Source organism: Physeter macrocephalus, chromosome 15 (genome assembly GCF_002837175.3).
Source record: "Physeter macrocephalus isolate SW-GA chromosome 15, ASM283717v5, whole genome shotgun sequence".
Taxonomy (NCBI): Eukaryota; Metazoa; Chordata; class Mammalia; order Artiodactyla; family Physeteridae; genus Physeter; species Physeter macrocephalus.
In genome coordinates this window covers 28,468,437-28,483,818 of record NC_041228.1, presented here as the reverse complement: position 1 = coordinate 28,483,818, position 15,382 = coordinate 28,468,437, and the positions used below count along the sequence as shown (strand labels likewise).

Here is a 15,382-nt window from a genome sequence, read left to right as displayed (position 1 = left end):
ATCAAAAACAAATAATCAACATCAAATTGTTTTTCTTGTTTGGCAAGAACAGTAAAATTTAAAGCACGATGAGAACCGTAAAACTAAAACTCTCAATACACTATATAGAATAACCTATCTTTGCTTTCTTGTATGACATTTGTTTGGAGCGTGGCTAGGAAGCATGAAGATGGTAGTGGGAAAACAAGGCTGGCTCTTCCTGAAACACAGGAGAATTAATAAAGCAGAGGAAAACACTGTCTGCTACTCATATTTCCCTGAAATAAAATAATAATCATGGTAAAATGATTTCTAAATATGCCACACTTTTATGAGCCTAAAATTGAGAGGTTAAAAATGTAAATTAAACATCTGCAGGAAGCTGAATAACCAAAACAATCCATATAATTATGGCATCTCATTCTGAGGTTGATTGCAAATTCTTCATTCATGACCTGTGAAAGACTTCTCTTGTCCTTAAAGTCAAGATTAAGGCATGCCAAGTTTCCTATAAGAAAATTATTCTGATAGCTTTAAATATTACAGTTCTATAATTATAAAATATTCTCCTAGTAAATACATAGACTTGAGTGTACATAAACTTGCACACTAACAAACAGAAATGATAGACAGGTATACTCTTAAAAGTAACCCATGAATTTTTGAAATCAATTTTTTATGTTTAAAATAACATCTTACTTTTTACAGTGCTAGTGCACAAGTCAGGCAAATTACTTCCCAAGGCTTATGCCCATACAAAAGTTGGAAGGAAAGAATATTATAGAATACTATGAACCATAAAATTATATGGATGAAAATCAGCTGAAAGACGGTATGTTAATTCTCTTTACAAACCATTTTATACTGAGAAAAGCCAGTGAGATTTCATCATAATTCTTTTTATTGTAGTCATTCTTTATGCCCAATTCTGGGAAAGGTTAAACCCCATTACAGAGAACTATAAGGATCTGTCTTATTCCTTTGTCACAGTGGAATATAGTTGGTGGTATTAAATCTTGCTGAATAGGTGAACAATTGGTGAAGGTTGTGAATCTCTTTTGTCAGACCACATTTTTGTGGTAGCAGTTATTGCTGCAACGGAATCTGACCTTCATATTGAAAAACCTTCTCCTAATATACACATAGAACATTTTTTGTTTAACTTTATATGAATAATCCAGGTTTTGCATGTGCCTGTCATTGCATGTGTGAAAGATGAAGGCTAAAATGTTCAAATCTTATTGCCCAGAATTTTTGCCTGTCACAAAGAAGTAACAAAAAGTAGAGCCACTTGGATTCACACCTTTAATTCCTGATATTCAACTGACATAATTCTCACTCACTCATTTATCCTTATGCCCAGCAGCAAAGGGAAAGCACAAATGAATTTGGTAGGGCAGTCTCTTTGTCTAAATTTGCACCTCGAAGGACATGTGCCAGTACTGGTCCAGTTGGGTCCCTAAAACAATTAAATATGAGAGGGATGGCCTCATATTTTAAGCAGACAGTAAAGCATGTGAGACTGATATCAAGGCAAGTAGCTAGGTAGTATAGCATCAAAGGGCATGGCAATTTTGTGGGTAAAAACACCCACAGCCACCAAGAACTTCATGGTTCCAAGCAGTCCTATAATCCTCTAAACTACAAACCAGCTATGAAATGGGGAGCCTGGAGAAAAGACATTCTTCCTATGAGGGAGCCAGTACATCATATGAGATGGTCTGCTTTAGGAGCTCCAGATGGCTAAAAAGGACACACAACGTTGCAAAGAAATCACGGCAGCTCTGCCACAAACAGTTTAAGGTGAACTAAAAAGGAACAGTTTTTATTAAAGTTATGAAGACAATTAAACTGTCCATTAGCAGCCTGTAGATCCCGGTAGTAATAGAGAAAGGCAGCTTTCTTTGTGGTACTCACCCCTTTGGGTCTCAACGCTGAACAATGAGCTGTCTTCTTTTAAGATTAGGAAGGTGACTCTAAGTTTAGTTTTCTAAAAGCTGGTGAAAAATTAAAGACCTAAACTATGGATCTCTGCAAAAAGAGTTCTGCTTCTCCAGGTCTAGCAATAAAATCTCTCATAGATAACAACCAGCACCATGTTAAAGAGATAGGCGTAAAGTCACAAATCTCCAGGAAGGATCCAAGACCAACACCATAGCTATGGTCTGTTCAGTGACTATAACAGTATCACTTGATGCTGCCAAAGTACTTCTAAATAAATATATTTAGAGCCCCAAACCCTTTTTATCAGATTGGAAACAACAGTGTCTAAAGTTCAGGGTTTTTTGTTACCTGTGTTACCATCACTTTAAATTCAGTTAACCTTTGTCTTGAATTTAGGCACTGACAGGATGAACTAGCGCTACACAGCTGTATATCTGGGGAAATCATAACTGATTAAGCCAGTTGTCTAAATCATGTCAACACAGCGCTAGAGGAGACACCCAGATGATGTTCTGAATTGGTTCCTTTTGGGGTAATGGTCTGCACACATAAAAGGAGAAGTTAAAAGAGATATGCCCTATATATCTGCCCTATATATGAGCAGATTTAAATAATGTTGAAATAAGTAAGCATATACTTACTATATTTCAATTTTAAATTTTTAAGGAAGAAAAGGAAGAAATATATTCTGATTTAAGTCTTTTTTTCCCTGAATATTTTTTCCTAATTGGGATATATACATATATTTATATGAATATATATGTAGGAATATATATCCTTTAGATCACATCAGAACTATGCAGTTTGGTAGCACTACAAGATTCATTAAATGCTTCCAAACGAAGGGCTTTGACTTTTTCTCCTTTATCATCAGTTTTACAGAACTGAAAAAACATCCTAACACTTGATTCTCAAATTCGTCTTACTTCAGAAGCTGAAAATCAGGCTGCTCATTAATTGTTTAAGTCTGCAATTTGATTAATTAATCCTGTTTCATCAATAAATAAAAACAAAACTCAGCTGATGCCATTTAGCATCTCTGAATAAACATGTATTTTTTTTAAGTATATTTAAAAAAAACACACAGCTCAGACCTACTCATGAAGCCAAGATCATTCCCTTATTGCCTCAACGTCACGCAAAGTAGATCCCCAAGCAGGCTAGAATCTGAAAATTTATATATAAACCTTCAGAATATGAAATTTATACTGCTGTTAAGCTGGCCTCAACACACGAGAGTCACAGTAAAACAAAAGTTTCTTCAAAAAGCAGTAGAAAACAGAAATCATGTCTATATTATACCAATTATTTCCAAATCAATAATAGTCTGTTACATAGGATAAGGTAATCCAGCTACATCTAGCTTCCTCTGATGTCCATATAATTTACCATTTTAACCTAATAATTCTTTCACACACCTGTCCTCACTATTTTTATTATCCCCCGATCTTCTTTTTGCATTTCGCTTTAACCCTTACTAACACATCGTGTACCTAACTCATCAAATCAATCTGACACCCACAAGAGCTCATTCACACAAATATCCTGACTCACACACTCTGCCAGCCAAAGTCACCCACATATTCCACAGTCTTCAATAACAACAAAAACTTTAGACATTAGAATTAGGCTTTAGAATCTACAAAGAGATCACTTTCTCACCTCCCCTTCCCTGCCCTCCCACCCCAATTCCTAGCTCCTCTTTCAGAATGGCCCCACTGATCCTGGTAACACAGTAATGGAAACTAAAACAACTCTTGAAGTGGGAAGTTGGAAACACCTCAAAGAAGAATTCTAAAATGCAAGATATTTCTGAGGCTGCATTCCCCATCCCCTTCTTGAACCATAACCGTACCAAGACACTGAGTTAGCATGGATGCTAGGTGTGTGTTTTACAAAGTATTTACTGTTTTGCTCATGGTGCTTCTAATCAAGCAAGTTTGAATTCATGAGGCAAGATCTCACAGGTACTCAGGGCCTGGATATTAGGTGCTCAGAATGATGCCTAGACCATTGCTAGGGGGAGGTGAATTCTGGTGAGGAGTGCAGTTCCCAATGAATCAGTGTGTTTAGTCTCTCTCTCTCTCTCTTCTCATTTTAATTTTTTTGGCTGTGAGCTTAAGGACTGCTGCGATCCTGGGGCAATGACTTGTTGCTTGGCCTGAGTAAGTGACACCAGTTTCTAGGCACGGTCCCCAAGTGTCTAGCTGCACTTGTATTGGAGGTTTTCTCCAAACAACAACAAAATGTCACCTGGGAGTGTGCCTGAGCCAATCATGACTCAACCTGCCTAGATGTTTAGATATCTGGAAATAGGATAAAAACATCTTATGCTTGCCTCTCTGGTGTGAGAACCAGGAAAGACTTCAAGAGCATGCATAACCAGTATGATAGCTAAATCACAAACAGAAAATGAAATTTATATCAGCAATTAATTTTACTTCATCTAGAAAATGGGCATGTGACACTGCCTCATATCTGACACTACCATTCTGGGTTAAATTCAGATTGATTTATATAATTTTATTTTACTAGGAAGTTTATTCTAATGACTTAGTTACCACTTCTGTGTACTGGAATAGTTTTGAATATAACATGTGTTTTTGCATTTTTTAATAATCAGTATCCTCAAACTTCAAAATATTCAAAGTCAAAACCCCATATTTTAGTGTTTAGCCAAATTACAGGAAGAATAAATTTAGCAAGAAAATGGATAAGCACCTTTGAGAATTAAATGTAAGCCTTATTATGTGATTAGCGCTTACATTCTTTTTCACAAAATAGGTTGCTAATTGATCCTACACCTCCTAGTGTCCAAAGAATAATATCCCATATCATGTAAAAGAAATTGTTTGCACACTGGATTGTTAGAAATATTTTGCTATAGAAGTAGAAGCTGATGGCCATTAGAGATTAATTACTCTCAGCTCTTGAGGACTGGTGAAGCTGGTTGTGGTTTCTTAATGCATCTTACATGGCTTTTCTTCTAAATAAAAGTACATAGAGAACAAAACACTCACTGGCTGTTCGTTTGGGACATAGACTTTCCTCGCCAGGCAAATAAACTGCACTGTTAATTTTAAGAAATGTGTTGTGTTTTGTTTTGCTTTGCTTTGTTCAGTTCATATAAAATGCCAAGGCAGACTCTCAAGAAGTTCACAACCAGAATTAACTCTGTACATTGAGAGCATCTTCCTCTACCAAGGACAGCTCCAGGGTGTTTTCATTAGTGCTGGTTTTCATCCTAAAGTTGAAGGAACCGTAGAGTTTCGCAGACTCTTTGGAAGAGGCAAACCTGTCATGCCGATATAGCTCCCCCTTCCACATGGACATCATTAGCAAACAGGAAAGAACGACACCCCCAAGCGTGAGAAGGCAGAGGCCGGCAATCACACAGCGGTCCAGGTGAGCCCCCAGCCTCGCGCTCTCCTTCTCCAGACGTTCCATCTCCCGGGCTGGCACAGTGTTGGGATCCACAGTCACATCCCGTGGGACAACATAAGAGATGATCACCAGCAAGATGCCAGTGACCAAGAACAAGATGGCACTTATGAAACCATAGTCTACTGACTTCCCTGAAGAGGTGGCTTCCGAGCTTGTGTCATCTTCATCTTCGGATATCAGCGATATGGCAGCCTCGTGGGACCACTCATTTGGATTTCCCCAGCCAAGGTCTCCCAGGTGCTTACTCCCTTTTGCTGAAGGGGAGTGCTGGTTCCTTTGCTCCAGGTTGACATTCTCATCCACATAGGTAAAAGAGGTTTCTAATTCCTGGCTACAGCAGTTGCAGACTTTCTGTTCTGCTGTTATTTGGTTGTTCCCTGAGTTGAGAAGCCCTGGTGGCAAGAAGTCTGGCTGAATAGCACTGTCTTGCAGTGAGGGGGAAGGGGATGCTGGAGAAGGGCTAAGTTTAGACCCTTCCATCTCTGCTGCTCTTGGTGTCGAGGTACAATGTCTCTGGCAGCAGAAAGCAGCTTTAGTGGCTGCTGCATCTGCCTGGTCCCTGGGAAGCCCTCCTGAGCTCCAGTCCACAGCATCACACAGGGCTGCATGGCTGCTCTTCTTAGCAAGATAGTGGAGCTCCATTGGAGCTAGTCAGACATCCCCCAGCAGCTTCCAGAAAGTCTGCCAATAGCAACACAGTTAGATAAGAACCCAACAGGAGCTAAGGCCGTACCACCAGCAGTATTGCTCCTGAGGCCCTCATCTCCTTTGTAGCCACAGGTCTTGACACTTCAGCCCCAATTCCTCCTAAAAGAGGTAAGAGAAAGGAGAGGCTACCTAGTGGTGGGAAAGTGTGAGAAGGGCAAATCCTCTGACTTATCACAGGGATTAACACTGAGAAATTTAGGTCAGGGTAGAAAAGGAACATGGAGGAAGTGGCAGTGTCTCTGAAGAAAGCATTGCCGTCACCAAGCCAAATTTATCCAAGGACTCACACATTTCGGTGACAGGATCCCTCAAACGAGAAGGCAGGTTTCCTGCATAGAGATACAAATGAGAAAAGCAGGGACCGTTTTTAGCAGAGCTGCTGATTTTCTGAAGAACCTAAGGAAGCACAGACTTCTCAACAATTCAGTTAAATTATAAGTGTTTAGACTCTCTGTAGTTCAGAACAGATTCTAATACAGATTAGTGTTAGAGCATCACCATGGGTGAACCAATCAGTATGTCACTAGCAGTTGGGCTCTGTTGGAGCTGGGGCTCAGCATTTTGACTGGGTAGCTCTGAAATGGGTGAAAAAGGTTAGCTTAATCAGCCACCCCTCCTAACCTTACACTTTGTATATCCAGAGACCCTAGTCACACAGCCCTGTTCATTGTGCTTCCATTCTCAGCTTACTGCTACATGGTGGTTCCAGCACGTTCTGGACCCAAAAGTATGTAGACAACACACCTCATTGTGTGATCTCTGCAAAATACAATGGGCTAGCCCACTCCTACACACACACACACACACACACACACACACACACACACACACAGCTGCCTGCTCCAGGTATAGGTCTGCTCTCCCGCTCACTGGGGCTCAGTGGGTATGAGTTCCTCTCCCTCGGCACGGTTTGCTAACAAATGTGTACAGGAAATCAACTGTCTAGAAGTTTTCACAAATCCAATCTAGAAGTAAACTGACAATAAAAGACAAATCATCAACCCACAGAGTCACAGTTTTGTTGAGGCAAATAGGTGGAAAGCTATTTCTAAAGTTACCTCTGGAACTTTGTATCCGTGACATGCCCTCAGCCCCACCACAGCAAGGCACATTTATGGGATAGAACTTTGTGTTGAGCAGAAAACCACTTGCCCATCTTTCTCTGCCTCTGCCATCTTTCTGAGGAATAAAAATGTACTTTCCATTATCACCAAGTACAGAGGTTTCAAGCAAGGGCCCCTTTTATTTTGCTTCCAAGTTCAGGGTAATAACTGATTTAACTCATGTCTTGGAGGCTTATTATGCTTCAAAATCCACATCCCAGCAGCTGGTAACCCACACAGAAACGCAGGTAGGCTAACCTAAAGTCCACCTGGCAACTCAAAATATGGGAGAGGAAATTCACATGTTTTCTGTTCTACATTAGAGTTTGTTTAAAACACACACACACACACACACACACACACACACACACACACACACACACTTCTATTATCGGCGTTTCTCTGCGGCTAAAACAGAAAAAAACCAAACCCAAAACAAAAGCAAACAAAAAAAATCAGGTGCAGGAAAAACACAACTGAACCAGAGCTTTCCTTTAGTAGGTGGACAGACCCCCACTGCAGGATCCCTCAGTGAAGGAAGCGATGATAACGGGTTTGACCAATTACTGAAATGAGAAATCATCTCGCAGTTTCCTCAAACATTAAGCGCTGTGATTAACCCTTGGCACAAATAACCCATCAAATTGGATTACTTTAGATACAAATCGGCAGAGTCCTTTATGGGACTTCCAATTTATAACAAAGAGGGAGAGAAATCTCCACTTAATTCCCTTCTCCCGCTTCTTTTTCTCTTAAAAGAGAGACTGCTTGTTCCATCGGAACAAGCTGCACAGTCGATTTCCTTTGCAGCTCCGTTATCCGGGGCTTCCATTCTCAGGGGAGAATGGATAATCCCAGGGGACCAGCTAAAGGCTCTTTCCTTCAGTCTACTCTCTCTCGTCTCCGATTTAAGAGAGCGGTTAATAAAACTGCACCGCAAAACGAGGGGACAGCACTCTCCCTCGTCCGTCTGCCAGCAATTAAGGACATTAATATTTGCATTGGAACTGACACAGGCGAGGCTGGTCTGGGGGAGGCGACCTCGGGATCCGTCCTGCGCGCGCTGTGCGGGAAGGGCGCGCCGCGAGCTCCGGGCAGCGGTGTCCTTCGCGGAATCAATCCATTCCGGGTGAACTTCGCGTCCGCCGAGGTACCCGGTGTTGGGCTGCGTTCGCCAAATACCCTAAGGCAAGGCAGGCACCTTGGGCAGGGACTGGGGACGCGCTCCCCAGCTCGGCCAGGCTCTCGGGGTCTCTCCCTCGCCCCAGCGCCTCCTCCCCGTCCCTCTCTCCGCCACTCACCTCCTGCCTTGGCCACCCAGCGAGGCTCGAGCACCGCGCGCTTGTCCCTGCGCGGCTCCTCGGGAAAGTACCCAGCTCACAAGCCGCAGCACTTGTAGCCTCTGCGCGCCACCGGGCTCCGTGGGGTGGGCAGCGCCTGCGGTGCCGGCGGGGCGGGCCGGGGCGGGGCTCGGCTCTCCCACTTGCTGAGCATCCCGGGAGATGTAGTGCGGTTCGGCCTCCCTGCCTCCCTCCTGTCTCTCTTCTGTCCTACCTTCTCGCTTTTGCCCTTCCTGAAGACGAGTTCCCGCTATACCTCCGTTCTCCGGCCTGGCACGTTAGAAGAAATCGCTGACTCTTAAGCTCAGGGTTAGGTCCCCTAGCCTCAGTTGTGGCCACAGGATTATGAGAGAAGGAATGTATATTTAGTTACAACTGTGTGCCAGGCAATATGCATATTTCGTTTTATTTAAAAGTCAGAACAAATCCTCCAAGTAGATTTTATTAATCCTCATTTTACAGATGAGGAAAGAGGCTCAGAGGAATTAAGTGCCTCATCCAGGGTTACAAAGACAATTAATGATAGCTAATAAATTGTATCCAAGAATCTGCTTCCAAAGTCATTGCCTTGGTCACAAAATCAGGAGAAATGTGAACATTGAGGGTAAGGGATTGCCCTGTTCTCCTCTGCATCCCCTGTGCCTAGCAAAGTGTCTGAATAATAATGACCCAAAATAACAATAATTAACATACTTAGCACTTACTATTGCCAGGCTCTCTTCTAATCACTTTGGATACATTAACTCATTTAATGGTCACAGTTAATTTTTAAAGTCCTGTAAAAATCCACTTTTGTAAAGATGGGTTTTTACAAAAGAGGAAACTGAATAACAAAGAAGCTGAGTAATTTGCCCAAAGTCATACAGCTAGTACTCGGTAGAGGTGGCATGAACCCCCAAAGGTCCTAAACATTATGCAAATTGAATGAATGGAAAAAGGACCAGAAGGCAAGAAAAGAAAGGGTTAGGAATAAAGGAAATCTGGAGGTTGAAGCTACTGAGATGTGATTCCCAGGACAGGACAAAGTAACTTCTTTGGGTCGCCAACCTCTTTCTAACCACAGTGGACTGCAACAGCCAACAGCCAAACAGAATGTGTGGTTTGTGAATCGTCTCCAAGTTTTCAGCATCTCCTTTGGGGTGATTCTAGGGTTATTGATAGTTTTTATCAAAGGGGAGCAAGAGAAGGGTTATAATATAACATTTTCCTGTTTGTGAGTAGCTCACATAAATTCTGTGGTTGCTTGCTTTCAAGTAATAGATCAATCTCCTATAATGATGATTTTGTTAGTTTTCCTTTATATTGATAGAATTCATAGTCTCATAGTTCCAGGGACTTCATAATATACCACTTTTAAATCTTTTCTCACTATGACTCTTTTAGTCAGTTAAGCCCATCTGTTGCTAAACATGACATATCTATTATGGCTTATTCTCCTTCGCTCATTAATTACACTGTTTTCCAGTAAGAAAATCCTTTCCTCATTCCCCTAGTCCCTCCACCCTTCAAGGATTAGCTCATCAAGCCACATTTGCTGGGTTGCATTCTGTTCTTAGTACTATATGTTTAAAAGGGAGCCCAAAGACACCATGTAGTGTCCAGAAGAGAGCAATTAAGAAGTTGAAGAAACTTAAACTCACGTTGGACAAGGAGATGCTAAAGGAACTTGGGATATTTAGCCAGAGGAGGAGACTCAGAGGGAACAAAAACTAACTTTAAATTATTTGAAGTTTATGAATAGAAGAGGAATTCTATATTGCGGTTAAAAAGGGGAAAAGCAGAACCAATGACAATAATAGTATTTATTCATCCTAAAATGTTATCTTTAATTCTTAGACCAACTCTATAAGGGAGCCAGTATTATTATACCCATTTTACAATGTAGAAATTGAGTATCAAAAATGTCTTTTTCCCAAGGTATTAGAAGTAATGAGTAACTGGTAGAGCCAAGATTCCAACTTGTTTCTATCTTCACCACTACACTATACTCAGCTATGCTTCACAATCATTTTCACAGCAGAGCATAAATAAGAAGTGATCATATGTATTGCACTGGGGTAAACACAGGAGGTTTCTCATGGCCATCATCCTGGTGCTATGGGTACTTCAGGCCCTGAAAGACAGCTAGGGGGCCCAAGGGAAGAGATAAACTAGCACGTCTGTAGTATACTGGGGCACCTGAGGGTGATGGACACAGGGCCTGGGAAGCTCTGGATAACACTATCAGACTTAATAAGGAGGCTAATTTGAGGCTGAGCATAAAGAAGAACATTCTCTTTAAGGACTTGAAGCAGGATGTCTCATGAAAGTGAATTCTGTTATTACTGGAGAGGATAAAAAAAGAAAAGAACCATTGATTAGTGATGTGGCAAAAGGGATTCATCCAGTTGGGTTAGAGGACCTCTATGGTTTCCTGCTGAAATGATTCTAAGTTACATCTCCTTCATGAAGCCCTTTTCCTCCAAGCCAGCTCCTAAAGCTTCTACCTCCTATGAACTGTACTAGGACTTGTCAGCACTGATATTTTTTATATTTATCAGCCACTACCTTGTGACATTTCTAGTATGTCTAGATAACTACTGCGTATCGTTTAACTTCTCACTTAGGTGCCTAAACCTCTAATAGCAATTGTAAGCTCCGTAAGGTCAGTATCCATATATTAAATGTCTTATTATCTCCTACAGAAGTAAAATATTTCTACGGAGTAGAGTGAAGGAAAATGCCAAGACTGAACTGAGACTGGAGATGATTATCTATTCACATTATTCTCTCTCATTTCCTATTTCTGAATATAGTACACTTGACTGTCTACATATTCTTGAGCATTAAAATAAAATCAACTCTGTGCCAACATGCTACAAAATCTCTTTCAGAATTTTGCAGAAAAAGAATAAATGTGAACTTAATAAGCTCCTGGAAAGAAAAGCTTTGCAAAAAATACCATTTGCTACAATAATTTCACCTCTCTCTCCTATAAGTCCATGTCTAAAATTCCCTCAAAATCTCACCCAAGAACCTTTTGCAAGAGCCTTTCTTGTTCATAACCCCCAAATTCTTATTGCTCTTCTAATTGGCATTCTAGTGGCATAATACACTTCCTTTTATACTGTCATTTTACATCAATAGAAGTATTTCATGTATATTTTATACTGCTTTCTATATGTCTCTCTTCCCAGATAAAATTTAAGCTCTTTGAGAACGAGTATATTCTTTCTATAACTTTGAAGATACACATGGGCATGAAACAGCAAAAATACATGGCCAACAATGGTTCTTCACTATATGCTTACAAAATGATTGACACCAATAAAAAAAATTATACTAAAGTCTAAGTAATTATTTTGATCTTACATAATTTTTAATATGGTTCATATTTTCTTGTTTACTTATACTCCATGAGATATGAGAGGCACAATCATGATTACACCAACTGGAAAAATAGACTCTGAGAAGTAAATTTCCCATGTGAACCAAAGGTAGTGCAGGGAATTTGGAATTCCCTGGTGGTCCAGTGGTTAGGACTCCATGCTTTCAATGCCTAGGGCCCAGTTTCGATCCCTGGTCAGGGAACTAAGATGTCACAAGCCTTGCGGCGTGGCCAAAGAGGTAGTGCAGGGACTTTTAACAAAAAGTCTCTTGTAATGATGACTGAGGATACTTTCCAGTTTTCTCTCTTCATCAATAATAAAAAGGGCTGATTATCAATAAATATCCTTAGTGGATTTAGAGTTAGTAGGAGAGGCTAGGTTGTAGGGTGGTAAGAAAGACATTGGCTGGATAGAGGCTCAGTGACTTCATGGGAATAGTACAAGGAATATGATTTACTTTATGTCCAAGCTGACACTTCTAAATGATGGAAAAAAAGAATAAAAATGACCAACTTTTATAGTAATGAAGATCTCATTTACTAACAAAATTCTAGGAACAACAAAAAAAGTCATATTAAATTTTAAAGTCTTCTTTAAATAAAAATGCTATAGCGGCCAGGATAGCAAGTTATTTAAATAAATAAAGTGGATGGTTACAGACACTAGGGAGGAGGGAAGACTGTAGCCAAATTGAGAGCAAGTGCTTTTCTTAAGGGGTCAATGTCCCCTAACTGCTGTACCAGATGTTTGTCTTGAGTGAATTCAGACATCAATAGAAGTCAGATATCCCAATTTTTATTTTAAAATTCAAAATCTTTAAAATTTAAATTAAAAAAATTTTAAATTTGTATGGATCAAAGAAAACATAACTATAGGAAACATTTGTTTCTGGTAACAGCAGACAAAGTGATTTAGACCCACCCATTTCTGAGGATAATTTAAAAATCTGGACAGAGGACCTTCAAGATGGCAGAGGAGTAAGATGTGGAGATCACCTTCCTCCCCACAAATACATCAAAAATACATCTACATGTGTAACAGCTCCTACAGAACACCTACTGAACGCTGGCAGAAGACCTCAGACTTCCCAAAAGGCAAGAAAATTCCCACGTACCTGGGTAGGGGAAAAAAAAAAAAGAAAAAACAGAGACAAAACAATAGGGATGGGACCTGCACTTCTGGGAGGGAGCTGTGAAGGAGGAAAAGTTTTCACACACTAGAAACCCCTTCACTGGTGGAGATGGGGGGTGGGTTGGAGGGAAGCTTCAGAGCCACGGAGGAGAGCACAGTAACAGGGGTGCGGAGGGCAAAGGGGAGGGATTCTCGCACAGAGGATCAGTGCCGACCAGCACTCACCAGCCTGAGAGGCTTGTCTGCTCACCCGCCGGGACGGGTGGGGGCTGGGAGCTGAGGCTCGGGCTTCGGAGGTCAGACCCCAGGGAGAGGACTGGGGTTGGCGGCGTGAACACCACCTGAAGGGGTTAGTGCACCACGGCTAGCCAGGAGGGAGTCCGGGAAAAACTCTGGCCCTAAGAGGCAAGAGACCATTGTTTCGGGGTGCGCAAGGAGAGGAGATTCAGAGCACCTCCTAGATGAGCTCCAGAGACGGGCGTGAGCCGCGGCTATCAGCGCGGACACCAGATATGGGCATGAGACTCTAAGGACGCTGCTGCAGCCACCAAGAAGGCTGTGTGCAAGAACAGGTCACTCTCCACACCTCCCCTCCCGGGAGCCTGTGCAGCCCACCACTGCCAGGGTCCCGTGATACAGGGACAACTTTCCCAGGAGAACACACAGCGCACCTCAGGCTGTTGCAACATCATGCCAGTGTTTGTCGCCGCTGCCGCAGGCTTGTCCCTCATTCCGTACCCCTCCCTCCGCCTGGCTTGAGTGAGCCAGAGCCCCCTAATCAGCTGCTACTTTAACCCCGTCCTGTCTGGGCAGGAACAGATGCCCTCAAGAGACCTACATGCAGAGGCAGGGCCAAATCCACAGCTGAACCCCAGGAGCTGTGCGAACAAAGTCCTGTCTGGGCAGGAACAGATGCCCTCAAGAGACCTACATGCAGAGGCAGGGCCAAATCCACAGCTGAACCCCAGGAGCTGTGTGAACAAAGAAGAGAAAGGGAAATTTTTCCATGCAGCCTCAGGAGCAGTGGATTAAATCTCCACAATCAACTTAATGTACCCTGCATCTGAGGAATACCTGAATAGACAACAAATCATCCCAGAATTGAGGCAGTGGACTTTGGGAGCAACGGTAGACTTGGGGTTTCCTTTCTGCATCTAATCTGTTTCTGTTTTTATGTTTATCTTGGGTTAGTATTTAGAGCTTATTATCATTGGTAGATTTGTTTATTGATTTGGTTGCTCTCTTCTTTTTATTTATATATATGTTTTTTTTTTCATTTGCTCTTTTTGTAAGTGTGTATGTATGTGCTTCTTTTGTGTGATTTTGTCTGTATGGCTTTGCTCTTACCATTTGTCCTAGGGTTCTGTCTGTCCATTTTTTTTTTTTAGTATAGTTTTTAGTGCTTGTTATCACTGGTGGATTTGTTTGTTGGTCAGGTTGCTCTCTTCTTTCTTTCTTTTAAAATTTTTAATTTTTTTATTTTTAGTTTTTTTATTTTAATAACTTTATTTTATTTTAATTTTTTTTCTTTCTTTCTTTCTTTTCCTCCCTTTTCTTCTGAGCCATGTGGCTGACAGGGTCTTGGTGCTCTGGCCATGTGTCAGGCCTGAGCCTCTTAAGCAGGAGAGCCGAGTTCAGGACATTGGACAACCAGACACTCCCAGCCCCATGTGACATCAAATGGCAAAAGCTCTCCCAGTGATCTCCATCTCAACGCTAAGACCCACATCCACTCAACCACCAGCAAGCTACAGTGCTGGACACCCCATACCAAACAACTAGCAAGACAGGAACACAACCCCACCCATTAGCAGAGAGGCTGCCTAAAATCATAATAAGTTCACAGACACCCCAAAACATGCAACTGGACACAGTCCTGCCTACCAGAAAGACAAGATCCAGCCTCCTCCACCAGAACACAGTCACCAGTCCCCTCCACCAGGAAGTCTACACAACCCACTGAACAAACCTAACCCACTGGGGGCAGACGCCAAAAACAACAGGAACTATGAACCTGCAGCCTGCAAAAAGGAGACCCCAAACACAGTAAGTTAAGCAAAACAAGAAGACAGAGAAATACACAGCAGATGAAGGAGCAAGGTAAAAACCCACAAGACCAAACAAATGAATAGCAAATAGGCAGTCTACCTGAAAAAGAATTCAGAGTAATAATAGTAAAGGTGATCCAAAATCTTGGATATAGAATGGAGAAAATACAAGAAACTTTTAAGAAGGACCTAGAAGAACTAAAGAGCAAACATAATGATGAACAACACAATAAATGAAATTAAAAATTCTCTAGAAGGAATCAATAGCAGAATAACTGAGGCAGAAGAATGGATAAGTGACCTGCAAGATAAAATAG

The 15,382-nt window shown here is 41.6% G+C and overlaps 1 protein-coding gene and 1 long non-coding RNA gene across 2 annotated transcripts in view; one reads left to right on the top strand and one right to left on the bottom strand.

Annotated features, from left to right (window-relative positions):
• LOC114487913 (uncharacterized) overlaps positions 1–15,382 on the top strand; it is a 377,807-nt gene that overhangs the window by 222,707 nt on the left and 139,718 nt on the right. The window lies entirely within an intron of this gene.
• On the bottom strand, positions 5,092–6,009 carry TMEM74 (transmembrane protein 74). Its single transcript, XM_007117162.2, has one exon. The coding sequence runs from the start codon at positions 6,007–6,009 to the stop codon at positions 5,092–5,094; it is 918 nt and encodes a 305-aa protein (XP_007117224.2).